Raw genomic sequence first — 19114 nt, 5'->3', positions numbered from 1 at the left:
TTTTAAGTGGATATTTGGAGTGAGGTTCAGTATGTGAGGTGCTGTGTGTTATGTGTATGTGCTAGCGTGGTGTGTATGTATGGTATAGTGTGTATGTGCAGTGTATGTGTGCAGTGTGTGAATTTGTATGTGGCAGGTGTGTTTGGTATATTTGTGTACTGTGTGGTGCATGCATGTTCTGTGTATTTGTGTGCATGTGCATGTATGTGTGCTCATGGCTGCACATGTGTATGTATGTGTTCATGTGGGTATGTGTGTACATGTATGTATGTCTGTGCACATGTGTTTATGTATGCATTTGTGCATGTGCTTATATGTGTGGATGCATGTGTGCATGTTAATGTGTGCGTGTTCATGCCCACGCATGTGTGTATATGCATGCATGCATTGAGACATATGCACATGTGCTGGCATTCATGTGTGCATATGTACACATGTATGCATGCATGTGTGCATGTGGATATATATGTGTGTATATCTGTGCATGTGTGTAACCTCCTTAGAACCGGCAGAGGTTGGGGCCTTGGAATCCTTTCTTTGTCTACCCCAATTCCCTTTAGGCTGTCTTCATAGAGAAAGGGACAGCTCAAAACCCACAACCCTGCATTGGCCTGATGGGGGATTTTGGGTCTCCTCAAAAAGTCAGCCTTTTATAAAACAGGCCATGGGCTGTCAGGCCCTTGCTGAGTAGATGCTCTGCCCATGAATAAAACATACAGGCAGGACAGGACCCTCCCTGCTGGGCCTCCCCTTTCTGTGGGGTGGAATCTCACAGACAGCTTTGAGTGGCCTGTGCAGATCTACTTTTATTTTTTGGTGATAGGATCTTGTCTGTCACCTGGGCTGGAGTACAGTGAGGCCATCAAGGTAGCTCTTCTGAAATGAATGGAAAACACGACACGCTGATAACCAGTGGAGGGAGCTCTTTGCAGGGCTGGGAGGCCTGACCATGCAGCTGCCCCCTCTGCATCATGGCTCATTTCAGCCTTGACCTCCCAGGTTCAAGTGATCCTCCTGCCTCAGCCTCCCAAGCAGCTGGGACTAAGGTACGCACCACCACGCCCAGCTAATGTTTTGATCTCTGCAGAGACAAAGTCTTACTATGTTGTCCAGGTTGGTCTCAGACTCCTGGGCTCATGTGTGAGATCCTGCCTTGGCCTCCCAAAGCGTTGGGATTATAGGCATGAGCCACTGCACCCAGCCAACACATTCACTCTTTTAGGACATGGCAGGGACTTCATGTTTTAGAAAATATTTAGCTACTTCTTTGACAACGCTGCTTGGCACTGTTTGACAGTGTGACTTATCACATCCTAGTAACTTCCATGAAAATCATCACAAAGCTAATTTTAAATTTTTATTAAAAATCACAATTTTTAAAAGTGTCCGGTGACACAATGTAGCTCTTCTGAAATGAATGGAAAACAGGACACGCTGATAACCAGTGGAGGGAGCTCTTTGCAGGGCTGGGAGGCCTGACAATGCAGCTGCCCCCTCTGCAAATGAAAATCCAGGCCGACTTGCAGACGACCAAGGGAAGTCACCATCTAGCAGCCACAGGCAGGGCTGGGTGATAGGCAGTATGGGAGGAGGACATGCTCAGATGAAGACACGCATGCAATGATTTTCAGCACTGAACACACTGTTTTCTGTCATAGACACACACACGGCCCTGCTGGGGGACAGGATATTCATGGCCTCAGCTGCCAACGTGATGGTGCTAGGGCAGTCTGTCTGTTCATGATGCTCCTTTGTTCCCTGCTAAAGAAGGACCATCGGGTAAAAGGCACCTTACCTTATGCAGTGAGCCCAGGCCCCAGGGAAAAGCTCGGTTAGAATAATCCGAGGGGCATCCTGGGTGTGAGAATCCAGCCCAAGCTAGCTGCTCTAGAAGCCTGGAGACCCTTCCCAGCTTCCCAAATGTAGCCCTTTTCACATGACCAATCCTTCTTCAATTACGTTGCCTTTCTCTGTTTGCCCTCCTTTGTGGCTGCAGGGGAAAGGATAATTATCCCTGACCACAGGACTCAGTTTTCACTAGAAAAGACTTCCTCATGTTGGCCACAGCGGGAATTCTGCACGCAGGAGCCTGCTCCACCAAGCGGAGCACTCAGGAGGTTGTTCAAGGACAAGGAGAGCCGGCTGGACCTCTGCAAGGAGGTGAGGCCCCTGCCCGCTTCTCGCCTCATCACATTCTGGATACTTGGCAACACCAGCCTCCTGGGAGGGGAGAAGTACTGAAAAAGAGGCCAAAAACCACACAGAAAGAAGACAGAAAACCCCACACACTTCCTACATAGGTACTACTGTATCCTATGAGCACGGGGCCTGTGTTAAAGACACCCTCGGGAAGTTACAGAAGGAAGCCACCAAGAGTTCAGCCTCAGCCTCTTTCTCAGACGCCGTCACCGCTTTACCAAACCTGGCACATCCAGCCTCTCCTTTCCTAATTCTACACCGGTTTGTGGCCTGGCAGACAGATATTTTGTCTTTCTAATTTCAGCGATTCTAAATGTGTTTTGAGAAACTGCTCAGCACTCTTAGCACTCAGGGCTTCTGTCTTTAAAAATATGATTAAACCACCAGATAGTGTGATTCAAAAAGTATGTGTGGCTTCTAAAACCTTCTAACTACAAATTCTATGAGTGACTCCTGTCTCCTGTGGCTGAGCGTGGGAACTGGCTGTCTTTCCCCATGCCTTGCATCCCCTGTTAGAGGAGAGTCTCCCCTGCTGTCCGTGGCTGACCATGCACTTTAAAATGCTTCAGGTATAGCTGAAGGCCAGATGGGTCCAAGTTTATTTCTATCTGCTTACATAAGAATAATGGCTAAATTATCTCTTTAACTTTTTTTTTTTTTGAGACAGAGTCTTCCTGTGATGCTCAGGCTAGAGTGCAATGGTATGGTCTAGGCTCACTGCAACCTCCGTTTCCCGGGTTCAAGTGATTCTCCTGCCTCAGCCTCCTGAGTAGCTGGGACTACAGGTGCGCGAAACCAGGCCCAGCTAATTGTTGTATTTTTAGTAGAAATGGGGTTTCACCATATTGGCCAGGCTGGTCTTGAACTCCTGACCTCAAGTGATCCCGCCGCCTTGGCCTCCCAAAGTACTGGGATGTCTCTTTAGCTTTCAAGAGCTACAGCAAAACTGATATCAATGGGTGATGACTGGTATAAGATCAAACATTAAGTCAAGGATTAGTTAAGACCAGAAAAGAATTCTCTAGTCTTGTATCTTCAACCCAAACTCACATTCCAAAAGACCTATTTGTGGTGAGGCTCAGCGTCTTTGGCTTGTTATGAATTAACTCTTTCTATGAATTAACACTGTCCCTAGACGCCAGGGAACAGGCCTCCTGCCTCCTCAGTGAGATGCTGGGGGACAGACCTCTTGCTCCTGCTATGCAGCCTCCATGCAGAGCCTTATTTACCAGTCACCAGGTCTTCAAGACAGTCTGCAGCAGACAGGATTTCAGGGGGGAAAGTAAACCAAGCCAATCCCTTCAAATGGTCCCCTGTTATCACAAACATATGTCTTCCATTTCATAACAGAGACGACAAAAGCAGTATCCAGGCTTTTTTTTTTTTTCCTTTCCCGAACTGGCTACATGCTTAGGAACTGCACAGGTCAAACCTGATTTTCTTTTTAAAGCCTCAAAACACTTTTATTGTTAGGAAAGCTTTTCAGTGGCCAAGGATCAGTCTCATGGGCTGTCAGAGCCACGCTGTAGAAGCAGCCAAATTCCTCTGCCTTTACCTTCCCTTCAGGAGTCACATGCTCAGGTGTCCTTGAGCATCTGGAAAAGGCTGCTTGGGGTGAGAATGCTCTTGGCCACCCTGCAATGCCCCTGGACCTGCTGAGTAACAAATATACCCCAGGATCCAGAGAAGGGGAAAGACATGAAAGGGATTTGGAAACAGATTGTAAAAATAACCTGTATGAAAATCACGCAGACAAAAAAACCGAACAAATCTACCTAGCCCCTTTGACCCTGACATCTGCCTTTTCTCCTGGGATGGCCTTTGCTTTGCGGAGTATGAGTCCTGGGACAGGCTTTGGGTGACAAGTCACGGGCATGTTCCATCCAAGGCTGGCTCTCCTGACTGGCAGAAGGAGGTGGCCGACAATCAATTCCTCTGGGTACATTTTCCTGTGATTGCTCCTGTGATCAAAGGCAGCCACCAACAGGTACGGGAGTGGTTAGTTCACCACGTCATAGTAGTAATTGCGCAGCCGCAGTTCCACCGCTGTGAATCCGGGCCTGTTCTCCACACTGGAAAGGGAAGAGATGCATTATTGTTTGTCAATGTGCTTGTGAAAAAATGCCCATCACAAGCGGGGCCTCTGCAGGCAGAGTAGCAGTAGTGCCACTCCCTGGTGGCTGACTCTAGGGTCTGCAGCTCACAGCGTGGTCCCTGTGTCCCCCACCCCAGGGTGACCAGAAGGCTGTCAGAAATACAGTGTCAGCCCACTGCAGACCTACAGAACCCATATCTGCATTTTAACAAGACCTCCAGTGATTCATGTACACCTTAAAGTCGAAGACATATTGCATTAGAACTGGCAGTCTTTTAGCTCCAGGTTCAGAGGCTGTCACTTTGTGATTTTAGCACACAGGTGTCTGAAAATACTTGGCAAATGTACTGCAGATACAGTCAACATTTGACCATAATCTTGTTAAGAGTAGAAAATATAAACATAGCTTTAATTCTCCCTTTCCACGCTCTAATTGATGGCTCTGGATTTTGTGAAAAATGGCTGTTGATATGGGTTCTTATTAAAACTCAAAACATGTCAGGGCAGAAGCAAAGACCCAGGGCTTGTGTATGATCCACCTTAATAGAGCCAGGTCTTACTGCCACTGCTGGCCAGGGAGGCACTGATGTCAGTGAACTACAGGCAGAAGCATTAACAATTTACAGTCTCTATACAAACACTTACAGACACTTCTGTTTTCTCTTACACAGATGTCATGCACAGATCAGTTAGAAGCAAGTATTAAAACCCTGATAATCTATCCTCACTTAGAAGTTATTTTTCTGATTTTGCAAGATTTCTGGATATATTGCAAGTGGATGAAGTTGAAATACAGCAAGTGAAACAGTGAAATAGTGTGAGGTTAAATTGTATGAAACCATCCACATTCAACCATTTTGACCTATGTCAATGGCAATTTTGTATGGTTCAATGTCAACACAGGAGAACAGCCCTAGAACGTGCATCAGGACCAAGAATCACTCATCATTATAAGAGCAGAGTGGCTTCTACAAATTGTCAAATGGCATCAAAACACACGGTTTTCCCTATAGCTTTCAATAGCAAGCAAAACGATAAAACTGTTCAAGTTGATCAGTGTGGTCAGCCATCTGTGGTGATGTCTGGGGACACAGGCCTCCCAGGGTGTCACTGAGAGGGGCCTTGTCTCTTGCCACCAAGTGTGTTCCAGGAGGGGATATGGTGGCCAACACTATGGTACAGGAGCATGCAGAGAAACTTGCATCCACCCAGAGGGACAGCCTCTGTCTTGCTCCTAAATGTCTACAAAGAGAATGTACTTTAGCATCTTTGCAAAACAGGGGGCCCTGCTCCAACTTTGGGGATCCAAATGGCACAAAGTGCACCTTTGGATCTTGCTCTGGGGGTTCACCTGCCCAGCAGCCACGCAGCAAACAAACGCAAGGAAACAGGAATACAGACTCATCCTCAGGAAAAACACCTGGTCAGGTCTCCTAGGAAATCTCTCCTGTACATCCATGGGAGACGCTGCCTCCAGGAAGCTGGTACACAGCTGTGCTTCGGCAGCGGGAGGGTAATGCAGTGCCCTTGCGTGCCCAGCTTCCTGCCCTGCTCTGGCCTGCCGTTCTGCTTTCAGGCCGGAGTGCAGTTTCTGCTCTGCCCCTCGCGCCCAGCGACCCTCCTCTTCCCCCCTCATCCCTATACACAGTCTCACTTCTTAGCCTGCAGGTCTCAGCTGCAATCCCTCAAGATGGCCTATCTGGAGCCCCTGTTGGAAGTGTGACCCTCCCTTCCCCATAATTCTCTGTTCTCCTTTGAAGTTCCCAGTGTGTGATTTTATATAAAATATATGGTCTTCATCCTGGGTTCCTGGCACAGATTTCCTAAAACCCTTGGGATTTCCTGAGTGTCAGGCTGAAAGCAACATCTTTTGTTACTCATAATAGCCCCCTTCCATACCTGGGTTTGTGCTAATGAGACTGCTTCTCTCCCTCCCTCCTTCTCTCCCCTCGTCTATCTCCCTCCCGCTCTCTCTGTCTGTCTCTACATATCACCTTGGAGAAGGTGGCTGTTTACAACTGAGGAAAAAATGAAAAAACAAAGCAAAACAAAACAGAGAATATACTGGGACCACCTGTAGTCCCCTTGTTGAATCCACGCTTTCTAGAAGCTCCAATACGCTTTTGTGCCACAGGCAACTGAGAAATTACTTCAACACAAGGGGGCTTTAAAAACCCCACACTTACGTGTGATATCCTCCATGCCCCGGTGCCCTCCTTGCTTTGAATTCCCACTGGAATCGTCCCTTTCCTAAGACACACCATAGGACACACTTCTTTTTAGCTTGTTGTTTATCGCCTGACTGCCCCAGCCCCAACTATAAGGTCTGATAAGGACAGGGTGTGAAGCGTCTGTGAGGCTTGCACGTGAGGTGACAGCATGCACAGCAGGGGCTCCGGCCATGGCCACAGACCCTGTAAATGACCCAGTGCTCTCAGAGGACGTGCGGCTCAGAGGAAAGCCTTGGGGCTGAGGCTCTGCAGGAAGCCAGGGCAGATCTCACCAAAGTCCTGAGAATTCATGCTATATCTTGGGTTTATTAATCTTTCAACAGGAATTTGAGCCACATCTAGATCCTCCCTGACTCTCAGAGAACCTTGAGAGCCCAGGAGTTTTCTCCATTGGGCAGAGGCCCCACTGGAGGGTCAGGACTGTTAGGAGACTGTGTTTTAGGATCAAGAGCACCAACTTCTTTCCTTTGCAAGGCCTTTTCCCACTGATGTCTTTAATCGCCCTGAGCATAACTTGGCTCTGGAAAACACTACAATGGAAGACTCCCTGATTGATTTCCTGCTTTCCTTAGGGCCAGTGTTTCCTGCCTGGCTTTCACGCTGCCTCCTTGAGTGACCTGCACAGGGCAGAACTCTAATGCCGTTATTCATTCAGCTGCACCTCATTGAATTTCTTATGTTTAGACAAAGTGATACAGGAGCTAGGAAGAAATTATTTAGGCAGAGAGTGAGGGTAACAGAGTCCTTGGTATAGTTTCCTTTTAATGAAAAGCAGCCCCCAAATCATGTTTTTTTCTAACAAAAAATAGCCTGAAAAATCAAGCTGCAAGCATAGATAAGCAAGCTAAAAGCTTGTATAGGTAAATCTCAGCAGCTATGCCAATAGAAAAGGAATACTTGGAAGCCAGGGAAATTCAACATGGAGGTTCCCATTCCATTTTCCTTGTTGCCCATGTGCAGTAAAAAAGCAGGCAACACGGCTCCAGCCAAGTAGAGACACCGTCTGCATAATAAAAGATTAGGGTGGGGCGGTCAGTTTCTTTGCGTGTTGTGTAAATGACACACCTGGTCCAACCAATCTTTGGGACCTATGTAAATCAGACCCAAGCTCCTCTATAAAACCCTGCGCATTTCAACATGGAACCGAAGAACCATGTGGGGGCCCCTACCCTCTGTAGAAGAGAGAGTTTCCTCTTTTCTCTTGCCTATTAAACCTCTGCTCTTAAACTCACTTCTTGTGTGTCTGCATCTTCCGTTTCCTTGGCGTGAGGCAACGAATTCAGGTACTACCCCAGGCAAATGCTGCTGCTTCAAAAGTTTCTGAATATCTTCCCACCTCCCGCAACCCTGTTGGAGGTCACTACTAGAAACACAGTAACCTTCAGAAATATAGCTTTGTTGGCAAATAAATCACAGTCTGCCGAAGAGCTGTGATTTCTAATCTGGGGCATAGGCCATCATCATGATTTCCTTTTGACCTGGGGCTTGCGCCCTGTTGCTGACTCCTCCAAGCCTGCAGAACTCACTGAAATGCACCCCTGCAGCATGAGCTGGGGTGGGAACCGAGGGGAAAGACATTGCTTGCCTGTGAACCTCATTCAGGTTCCATCTTAAATCTCCAGGCTGGAAAATACATTTTGAAAGAATGCTCTCTTAAGGAGACTCTTCTACTGCTCAACTTTGCTGTAATTCTGGTGAATATCCAGTGAATATCACAGGAGACTGCTTTCCCTCCCCGTTCTCCCCCTGGTGGACCATTCTGGAAATAACAGGGATGTGCATCCATGGAGGACAGAGGTGGGCCCAGCAGCCCCCATCCTGATTCCCTGAGTCTCAAGAATGCACCACAGCTCAAAGGGTATTCAGCAGCCTCACCGCACCCCCTGGGAGCCAAGTGGGAGGTGGTTCCCCTGGCTGCGCCAGCACCCAGCCCTCTCCCCTGCCACCCTTCACTCCTCACTGTTAAACACACACCACAAAGCAGAGTAATAGAAATAAATAGATCAGCATCAACATTAAATGTAAAACCTCTCCTCCAGCGAGTTCATTTTTACTTTCAAGTTTTTGCATTTGTATCACAATGATTTAATCTCTGTCCTCCTCACCCTCTACAGGAAGGGAAGCCTTGTAAAGCGAGCCAAAGGGAGGACAAAAGTACACTAGCAGTAAAGGGTCAAAGGCCGCCATGTGCCCGAGGGCTGCCCTCCCCAGGTCCAGTACTGCCAATGCCTACCTGCCAATGGTTCTGACGATTCTAGTTTGGGCACTGGGAGAATTAAGCCAAGACTTAGGAATAAACAGCACCCTAAATCTGTGAAGAACATTCCCCTCTTGCTGACACTTTGCTGTCCCTGTAGCACTAACACTTGGGGTTGGAGACAATGCCAGAGGGCTGAGGTCAGGCCCCTCTCCTGAGCCACGGCAGCAGCAGGGGCAGGAGAGCATCTGCCCGCAGTTTGCCCGCTGCCTCTGTGGCTGCCCCCTGGGTGGTTTCTAGATAGAGATTCTTTCCCTGCCACTCACAATTGTGGTAGAGTGATACTCCCGGCGGGGGAGGGTTGGTCTCAGAATCCCAGGTGGTATCTGCAGCATTTGGAATAGCCCTCAGCTTTCAGGGGCTCTGGCAATGTCACCTGTATCTGAGGGCAAACCTGATTTCACAAAACATCAAATCCATGGCCAGGATTTGTGACGTCCTCCTGATCACAGGCCACATCAATTCTAAGCTGCATGGGCTCTCTGTGTGCACAGTTCGGTACCAGGGAGCCGGAGGCGGCGGCTTGGGGTGACCGTGCTACACACGCACAGGCGGGCTGCTGAGCCTGGGAAAGCTGTACTCCTAATTTTCAGGGGCAATGCGCTTTCCTTCCCTGCTGAGCTGCCCTGAACATCACCTGAGCACTTCCACTTCAAGGACTGGGTAGATTCTAGGGAAGTGCAACCTTAGCCAATCCATCTGTGAGCTGTACAGAGTCCAAGGTCGCGCCTCACTGCTTATGGTAATCAAAAAGTCAGGAAAGTATGACATCTCCTACCGAGTACTTCTGCCATCCTCTATGCCAAAAATGGTATCCAGCCCCAACCTCTTACAAACGCCTTTTTACTTTGACTGCCCTTGCCCCATCTCCCCGCCTTACCGACATTTACATTTGGACACTTGGGTAAGAGTCCCCATCTAGACTTGGCTGTTCAGGCTCTACCAGGTGTTAAGTGCATGGGCCAGAGAGCAAGGTCTCTTAAAGCAGGACCAGGCCCCACCACTGTTTGTTTAGCAAAGGGGCACATTACTGATTCATGAAAAGATGAACTTTATGCTTCTTTTAGATGCCCAGCCATTTCACCTGTCCCCCGAGCATTTGAACACATCACAGACAGTGTCAGGTACTCACTCGTATGTCCAGCACAGGTTCATGAGATCGTACATCTCTCTTGGACACCCTGCAGGGCATCCCATCCGCTCTCCTTTCTCTAACATAGCGGTGACTTCACTTCCTTTCATTCCCTACAACATGCAAGATACACATAAGCTTTTCGTTTTGTTTTTTTTTGTTTTTTAAAGTGTTAGCCAAACAAAACACAACAGCCACTCCAAGACATGGAGGAGTACACGTTGTATGATTTCAATTCCATAGAATACAAAAACAGGAGCACTTAATCTGCTGTGTGTGCAGAGGAAACAGGGCGTTGGGGTTCTGTTCTTCATCTGGGGGCTGATTTCATAGGTATGTTTCATTTACGGAAAACCACTGTGCCTCATCCTAAGAGTTGTGCCCTTTATGGTACATATGTTTTAATTAAAATATCTAAAAAACATTGTAAATAGTCATTATTTCTACTTCAACTCTAATGAGTAATGATCTGGGTCTATATTTGTGTATATTTACATGCATTAACACACAATGGAAAAACACACTCTTCAGTAAGCATCAGATATTTTGTTCTCAGTTTAGGATAGATGGAGGGCACATATCCCTTACCACTGCTTACTGGTAAGAGATAATGAGAGGCTCAGAGAGGTGCTCAGATTTTAGGATTTTCAGGTTCCTGTAAAGACAACCTGGTGCTTATCTGTTCTAATGGCCACCTAGTGAGAAAATGAAGCGGGGGCGACTTACGCGATACGGCTTCTGCCCATAGGAAAATGCTTCCCACATCAGCACTCCAAAGCTCCAGACGTCGCTTTTGCTGGAGAACTTGTAGTAGTTGATACACTCCGGAGCGTACCACTTGACCGGCCACTTCCCATGGGTCTGGGCCTAAAAGCGAAGCAGAGGGAGAAGTTCCATTAAGAATAAAATTGTGGGTGGGGCGTAGTGGCTCCTGCCTGTAATCCCAGCACTTTGGGAGGCAGAGGAGAGCAGATCACTCGAGGTCAAGGGTTCAACACCAGCCTGTCCAACATGGTGAAGCCCTGTCTTTACTGAAAATACAAAAATTAGGTGTGATAACCGGTGCCTGTAATCCCAGCTACTCAGGAGGCTGAGGCAGGAGAATCGCTTGAACCCAGGAGGCAGAGGTTGCAGTGAGCTGAGATCGCACCACGGCACTGCAGCCTACGTGACAGAAGGAGAGACTCCAGCTCAAAAAACAAACCAAAAGAATAAACTTGTGTACACTCACGTTCACAGCAGCATCATTCCCAATAGCAAAAACGTGGAAACAACCCAAGTGTCCTTCACATGAATGGATAAACAAAACACCATCTATATAGACAATGGAATAGTATTCAGCCTTAAAAAGGAAGACACTTCACTACAACATGGAAGAGCCTGGAGGACATTATGCTGAGTGAAATTGAGACAGGAGAATAGGGCCTGGAGGCGGGGAACCTAAGGACTTCCTAGAATTAAGTCAAATGGTAACACTTGAGCTATGACGGGAAATACCCTCTTTATTTACACAAGGTGTACACCGAGTCTACACAAGGGGTAAATGACTTTGTAACATTACTTCATCCTCTTCATTTACATAGTGTGTACACCAAATAACCAATGAAAACCTCTGGAGGGTATTTAAACCCCAGAAAATTCTGTAACCGGGCTCTTGAGCCCCTATGCTTGGCCCGCTCCACCCTGTGGAGTGCACTTTTGTTTTCAGTAAATCCCTGCTTTTGTGGCTTCATTGTTTCCTTGCTTTGTTTGTGCATTTCATCCAATTCTTTGTTCAAGACGCCAAGAAGCTGGACACCCTCCACTGGTAACAAAATAAGCAAGTCACCAAAGGACAAATGCTGTATGGTTCTGGTGAGGAACCAAGAGTAGTTAAATTCATACAGACAGAAAGTAGAATGCTGGTTGCCAGAGACTAGAGGGGAGGGGAGAATGGGGAGTTAGTGTTTGATGGGGACAGAGTTTCAGTTTTGGAAGATGAAAAGAGTTCTGAATATTGGTTGTCCAACATGAATGTACTTAGCACTGCCAAACTGTACACATAAAAATGATTAAGCTGGTAAATTTTATGTTACATGTATTTTATCACAATTTTAACAAAGAATAAAATCCTGACCCACAAAATGCTGTGTGTGTGTATGTGTGGTTAGTTTGAATTTTAAAGATTTTATTAAATCTTAAAAGCTTTAAAATTCTTTTTAAAAATTTGAATATATACATACGTGTGTGTATGTGTATGCGTGTGTATATATATATATATTTTTTTTGAAGATTCAGGATAAAATCTTGCATCTTTTAGTCTACTCTCGTCGCTTTTTATGACCACCCATAGCTTCATGGAGCATGTAGATGGCAATAGACAAATCAAGCCTGAATATTACTTTATGGTTTTGCTCTAAGAAATATTGGGCTGTTCATAAGTATATTTAAGTACTATTGTGCATTTGTCCACAGTTTTAAGCCAATGCCAATTATTTCATTTTTTTGTTTTTTTTTTACATTGATTCCAAATATCTTACATATTTATAGAGTACATGTATTTACTACATGCATGGAATGTGTAATGATCAAGTCAGGGTACTTGGGGTGTCTGTCGCCTTGAGTACTTATAATTTCTATGTGTTGGGAGCATTTCAAGCCCTTTCTTCTAGCAACTTTCAAATATACAATATAATGTTGCAAACTATAGCCACCCCACTCCACTATCAAATGTTGGAGTTCATTTGTTCTGTCTAATTGTACGTTTGTACCCATTAACCAACCTCTTTCATCCCCACTCCCACCCACACACCCTTCCTAGCCTCTGGTATCTATCATTCTATTTTCTATCTCCATGAGATCGAGATCTCTCTCTCTCTCTCTCTCTCTCTCTCTTTTTAGCTTCCACACATCAGCAAGAACATGTGGCATCTGTCTTTTCTGTACTTGGCTTATGCCATCTAATATAATGACCTCTAGTTCCATCCATGTTACAGTAAATGACATAATTTCATTCTTTTTCCAGCCAAATAGAATTCCATTGTGTGTGTGTGTGTGTGTGTGTGTGTGTCTGTGTGTATGTGTGTATATATATATATATATATATATATGAAAATGTATAAGAAAAAAATATAGATATATGCCACATTTTCTTAATCCACTCACCCATTGATGGACACTTAGCTTGATTCCACAACTTTGCTATTGTGAACAGTCTATGACAAGCATGTGAGTGTATGTATCCCTTTGATACACAAGTTTATTTCCTTTGCATAAATACCCACTAGCAGAATTGTTGGATCACACAGTCGTTCTATGTATAGTTTGTTTTTATTTTGAGAAGTCTCTCTACTATTTTCCATAGTGACTATACTAATTTACATTCCCACAAACAGTGTATAAGAGTTCCCTTTTCTCTGCATCCTTGCCAGCACCTGTTATTATTTTTTTATCGTTTTAGTAATTGCCATCCTAGCTGGGGTAAGATATCTCATCGTGTTTGTAAATTGCACTTCCCTGATGTTTGGTGATACTGAGCATTTCTTCATATGCCTGTTGGCCATCTGTATGCTGATTATACCTCTGTTTCTATCACCTTGTGCTGCACTATTTTAAAATTTTGATCTTACAAGTCATGAACGATATAGCCATGTGTGTTATTTCAAGTTTCTTCTGAATTTTGAGCTGATGAAAAAAGTAAATCTTTGACAAATCCTAAATGCAATGGAAGCTAGCCTCTCTCTGGAATAACCGAACACGTCTCCTCTCAAGGGTGGTTCTATCTATCCCATCCTACGAAGCTGGCAGGCTGTGGCTGCTCTGACCAATAGGATCAGGCGGAAGTGACCCTGAGGCAGTTTCTGGGCTTGCCCTTACAGGCCTGGCAGTCCCCACTTCCTGTCTCTTGGGTAACTGCTCTCAGGCTACAGCTGCCATGCTGTGAGGAAGCCCAGGGACCCCAAGGAGAGGCTGTGTGTAGGTGAGCTGACAGCCCTGCAGAGGTCCCCAGCATGGGCCACGTCTAACCAGCTGCTCAGTGGCTGAGTAGTGTGAGTGAGCAGAGTGAAAATGGTCCTCTTGCCCTTTGCGCCACCGTACAAGCCCCTGTGTGAGCAGGTGCACCAAGCTCTGCCCACCTGGCCCTGCCCACACAGCAGGACTGCAAGGAAACCAACACCTGGTGGTGTTTTAGGCTCTAAGTTTGGGGTGGTTTGTTATGCAGCAGTGGATAAGGGGACCAGCATTCATGTTTCATTTTTTCTATCTCCTCTGTGTCCTTGTTTCAGACAGGCTGTCTTCTCTCTAATGCTCATGATGAGGTCACGATGAGGTACACCCAGCGTTGCAACAGGCTTCTTTCTCCAGTATGTCCTGTGCGGCTCATCCTAGGCTGCTGTCTCCTTTGCTCCATTTTCCTGTTGTCTCTATCCAGGCCCCTGCTGATGCCCTTCTCACAGTGGCTCACCTCTGAAGGGGCTTCCCTCTGGGAAGCTACTGCATGAAGAATGGGGTGAGGAGGGCCAGCCTGAGCCCTGCCGTTCTCCTGCCTGGCCTTTGTGCTCAAGACAATGGCGTCCGCCTGCCTGCCTGGAAGCTCAGCTCTTGTGACTCACCCTTCATGCAGTCCCTTTGCTGGCTGAGGTCCACCATTCCCCATCACCCACCGGTTCATGAACTGCCTCTCGGGGAAAGGTGAGTGGGCGAGTATTGTCACTCAGGGTGGGGTCTGTGACCACTGCAGGGTATGAAACTCAGGACCCCATCTGCCATCCACTAGGTAGATTTTCAGGGTCAGCCATCTATTTCTGAGCACGTGGACTTCACCAGAGACCAGAAGAGTTGTCAGCCTGCCCTCGGCTCCCTCTTTGACTCAGTGGGTCCCAATTCCATCACATTTTCCAGTTGGTCAACATAAACCCTATATATATACCATGGATGAGTTAATATGAAGATGAAGCTTTTTAATTTTGTCTATTAGTTGTTATTGGTTCCTTTGAGGGTTCAGAGAGGGGTCAAGTCGTATCAGCAAGGGGATTGGTCACTGTGAAATTATTTTTTAGGAAGTCCAAACCTATACCCAGAACTAGTTTCCACTTCATGTTTTGCTGGAAGTCCATCTTTAATTCTTGATAATCTCTGCCTCACCAAACTAAGGGGCATATTTCTTTCAGCTTCGGTCACGTAACTCTCTAGATCTCTTCTTTCCAGCACTGCATTTGTTTTTTGACACTTCAGTTCTTCTGGGTACCAACTAAGACAATAGAACAATTTCAACATACTTAGTGGACATACACAGATGATGAGCGTATTTGATAAATTTTCACTTTCTAACTTTTACATGTATAGAGAGGTGTTCATTAGAAGGTTCTTTTGGAATCGCTCCAAGCTGCCTGCCCTGGAACGGTGTTCCACCAGATGTTATGAAATGTCCTATCAGAAAAGGATGCCGTGGATGAATCTGGTTTGAGAGACGCAGTGTGGCAAAACCCTCCGCTGGGATTCGCCATGTTGAGCAGCGTGAAAAGGGCTTGGGGGAATCCTGCAAGAATCAAACTGTCCAATGCAAACCTTTCAAACGAACCTAATGAAGGAATCCCATTCTTCTTTCTTTCCAAAATGAATCATCACTTAATACCTTGATTCCTGATCACTCCATGAAACATAATTTAGAATATACTACTCTGAGCAAATCTCAAGGTGTCATATATTAAAGTACTTTTATTTTTTAAACAATAAAATCAAAGATTATAAGAACATTTCTTAGTTATTTTTAAGTAGCAAAACTGCTTTTTGAAACTGTATCAATAACGAAACAAACATATATGTATCTTGCATTTTCTACCGCCCGCTGCTGTGAGTATTAGCTAAGTTGTGCTCACCTTGTAGTAGCTTTCATCAGCACGCAGTGCTTTGGAAAGTCCAAAATCACTGATCTTGGCATAATGCTGAGTAACCAGCAACACATTTCTTGCAGCCAGATCTCTGTGCACAAAATTGCACTCCTCCAAATACTTCATGCCCATAGAAACCTGATGAACCAGTTCTATGATGTTCTTATCCTTGACATGTCTGAAAGTCACAACAATATCATCAGCTATAGGAGACAGTGACCCATTTCACAACAAACAACCATGCCCCTCGTGAAGGCAGTAGGCGAATCTATTGCTTCTCTCTAACAATAAAACTCACAAGTGGTGACGAATCACTTTATCAGCATATAGCTGTTCAGGACTGAATGTCATTCTCCTGGTGTTCAGTGGGATAGTTTCCTGGCATGTTTGGAATTGCAAGGAAAGCAGTATAACAGGGTGGTCGGACCTGGCTCACAGACAGCCAGGCACACCTCAAATCCTTGTTCCACTATGCACAGCTCACAGAACGAACCCTGCGCCTCGGTTTCTCACCTACGAGGTAAGGGTAAGAACACCTCCCTTCCGCAGAGACTAAAGAGGCAATCTAAGCAGAAACGTAGTGCAGCAAAGAAGGCAAGCTCCTTGGTGGTTATTATTCTGTTTTACTCCAAGTGAGTTTCCCTATCTCAACATAGCTTTAGATGAGAAGAACACGATTACTCCCTTGACGGATGTAATCAATTAGCAGCGATTGGTATTTTCAGAAGTCATTACTCATGAGAACATAAGGTCAGCCAAACAGATAAGACATAACTGTCACCTCTTAGAAAAATGTTTATTTTAAATGTTTCTTTAAAAAGAAAGTGTTCTTCCCAGTGAGAAAGGAGATTTGTCGTCAGGATATGATTCTAAGGCGGAGTCTATCCCTGCGCCAAGACTGAAAGAGCACAGGAAAAAAAGAAAGGCAAAAGTCTCGAATGAATTCTTCTCTGAACGACTAGAGCTAACAGAGCTGATGCCAAAGACTGTGTCTCCGTCTGTCCCTCTGTCAAGGAACCTGAGTGTGGACCAATAAGGGAAGGCACAGGAGGGTGGGAAGTCTCCCTGAGGAAATCAGGCTGCTTGGCCCATCCAGTCATGTGCCCCGCCCTTCGGGGGATAGATCCCAGGCCCGTGGGGGCACCCGACAATACCTGTTCTGCTGCAAATACTTATTGAGGGGACCGAGTTCCGCCATCTCCATGACCAACATCCAGGACTCGGCCTCGCATATCCCGATCATGCGCACGATGTACGGGTTGTCCAGCTGCTGCATGACATTTGCTTCTGCTAATAACTCATCTTTAAGAGCAGGGTCATTGGCCTCATTTTTCAGTATTTTCACAGCCACCGTTTTCACAACTCTGCAGGAGAAATCGTAACGCTCAAATCATTAATCAAAATGCCTCACTTCTAGATGATCTTCTTTTATGAAGCATAATCCCCACGCAGAAACGGTCCCATGGAAATACCTGCCACAGAGTGGAAATGTGTCTTCAGAAGTTTGTAATGAATGGCCGGCCTTCCAATTACCCTCACTTATTTTATAGACAATGAGAGTAATACCCCATTACTAAAAATGAATGGTGGGGGCTGGGGCTGGGCATGGTGGCTCATGCTGATAATCCTAACACTTTCAGAGGTTGAATGGGGAGGATTGCTTGAGGCCAGGAGTTCAAGATCAGCCCGGGCAACATAGTGATACCCCATCTCTAAAAAAAGTCAGCCAGGCGTGACAGTGCAAGCCTGCAGTCCCAGCTGCTTGGGAGGCTGAGGTGGGAGAGTCACTCGGACTCAGGAGTTCGAGGCTGCAGTGAGCTTCACTCCAGCCTGGGTGGCAGAGTGAATCCTGTTTCTAATAAAATAAAATAAAATAAAAAGAATGGTGAAGAACAGTACTGAAGAATGCCCCAACCAAGCAAAAACCCTAAATTGTAAAATATTTAAATAACTTGTAAATAAACCTCACCAACAGTGACATACATGAATTCCTGTGACATCTTGTGATTCACCATCTCAGATTATGTGTAATGAATAGGTGGATATAAAATGCCTTTAGTAAATGTTGAAAGTGAATTTCTAGTTGCAGAATTTAAAAGCATACATATAAATGCAATACATTGAAAAGGTAAACAACTCTCCTGAGAGAAACCTGAGAGAGGTTAAAGAAGACCTAGTAAATGGAGGGATGAGCTGTGTTTATAGCTTGAAAGACTCGACATTGTAAAGACATCATTTTGCCCCAAATTAACCAAGAGAGCCTCTCCTCTCCCCAGACTAAGTGAAATTATGTCCACACTCCTGTCTCTGTTAATTCACAAATTTAAGCAGACAATTAAAGATCACAATCTTTCATAAACTGAAAAAGCTTATGATTAATACAGAAACATTTTTAATCATTGTACAAAATGACCGTGATATACGAACATATTTTAAAATAAGTATCACAACCAATTTTGTGTGTACATATATGTGCTCCTATATATACTTGTGAATGTATACATATCCATGTGTGTATATATACATGTGTGTATTATATATGTATACACATACATATACACAAAAACAAATGGAAGGGACAGATTGGAAAGCAAGCATTTCTTTGTTCTTTCTTTCTTTTTTTTTTTTTTGAGATGGAGTTTCACTCTGTTGCCCAGGCTGGAGTGCAGTGGCGCCATCTTGGCTCAGTGCAACCTCCTCCTCCTGGGTTCAAGCGATTCTCCTGCCTCAGCCTCCCGAGTAGCTGGGATTACAGGCATGCACCACTACGCCCAGCTAATTTTTGTATTTTTAGTAGAGACGGGGTTTCACCATGTTGGCCATGCTGGTCTCAAACTCCTGACCTCAGGTGATCCACATGCCTCATCCTCCCAAAGTGCTGGGATTGCAGGCATGAAAGCAAGCATTTCTGTGTATATTTTTGTCTATATTTTTAACCCTTCAATCATATAAATGACCTACTCATGAGATTTTTTTTAAAACAATTTCCTTAAATTTGAAATAGCATGAAACAACTACATTCAACCACATTCATATTAGTATCATACCAATTCAAACAGAGGGTATGTTTCAAAGGACTTTAGAAACCAGTATTTTTATTCTATGCCAGATACCTTCCAAAGACCAAAAGAAATACAAAGACATTTTATAAATTTAGCAATTTTAACTGTTATATAATATGTATTGTTATTTGAAATCATAGGACATAGCCAATAAACAATTATGCTAATCATATTTGGGACCAATAATTTTCTCAGTAAGAAAAATGAGACATAACTATAAAATCAAACAAAATAAATGTAAACACTGCATTGTTTTATAACAATGATT

The 19114-nt window shown here is 45.1% G+C and overlaps 1 protein-coding gene across 11 annotated transcripts in view; it reads right to left on the bottom strand.

The window, feature by feature from the left end:
• Positions 1 to 1344: 1344 nt before the first annotated feature.
• SYK (spleen associated tyrosine kinase) overlaps positions 1345 to 19114 on the bottom strand; it is an 80429-nt gene continuing 62659 nt past the window's right edge. For 8 of the 11 annotated variants that reach the window (XM_032260451.1, XM_032260449.1, XM_032260452.1 and 5 more), the window contains 5 exons: positions 16939 to 17148; positions 15773 to 15962; positions 10641 to 10781; positions 9915 to 10027; positions 3958 to 4271 (listed from right to left, as the gene is read on the bottom strand). In XM_032260451.1, coding sequence (XP_032116342.1) covers positions 4199 to 4271; positions 9915 to 10027; positions 10641 to 10781; positions 15773 to 15962; positions 16939 to 17148 — 727 coding nt within the window. In that variant the 3' untranslated portion in view covers positions 3958 to 4198. Of the gene's footprint in view, positions 4272 to 9914; positions 10028 to 10640; positions 10782 to 15772; positions 15963 to 16938; positions 17149 to 19114 lie in introns of all 11 variants that reach the window. The other 3 variants (XM_032260448.1, XM_032260453.1, XM_032260450.1) reach the window with 3 other exon arrangements.

This window comes from Sapajus apella, unplaced genomic scaffold, assembly GCF_009761245.1.
Source record: "Sapajus apella isolate SASKATOON/1434 unplaced genomic scaffold, GSC_monkey_1.0 scaffold118, whole genome shotgun sequence".
NCBI classification, from domain to species: Eukaryota; Metazoa; Chordata; class Mammalia; order Primates; family Cebidae; genus Sapajus; species Sapajus apella.
Note: the sequence above shows the minus strand (reverse complement) of the source record. Positions and strands in the feature narration are given on the sequence as shown.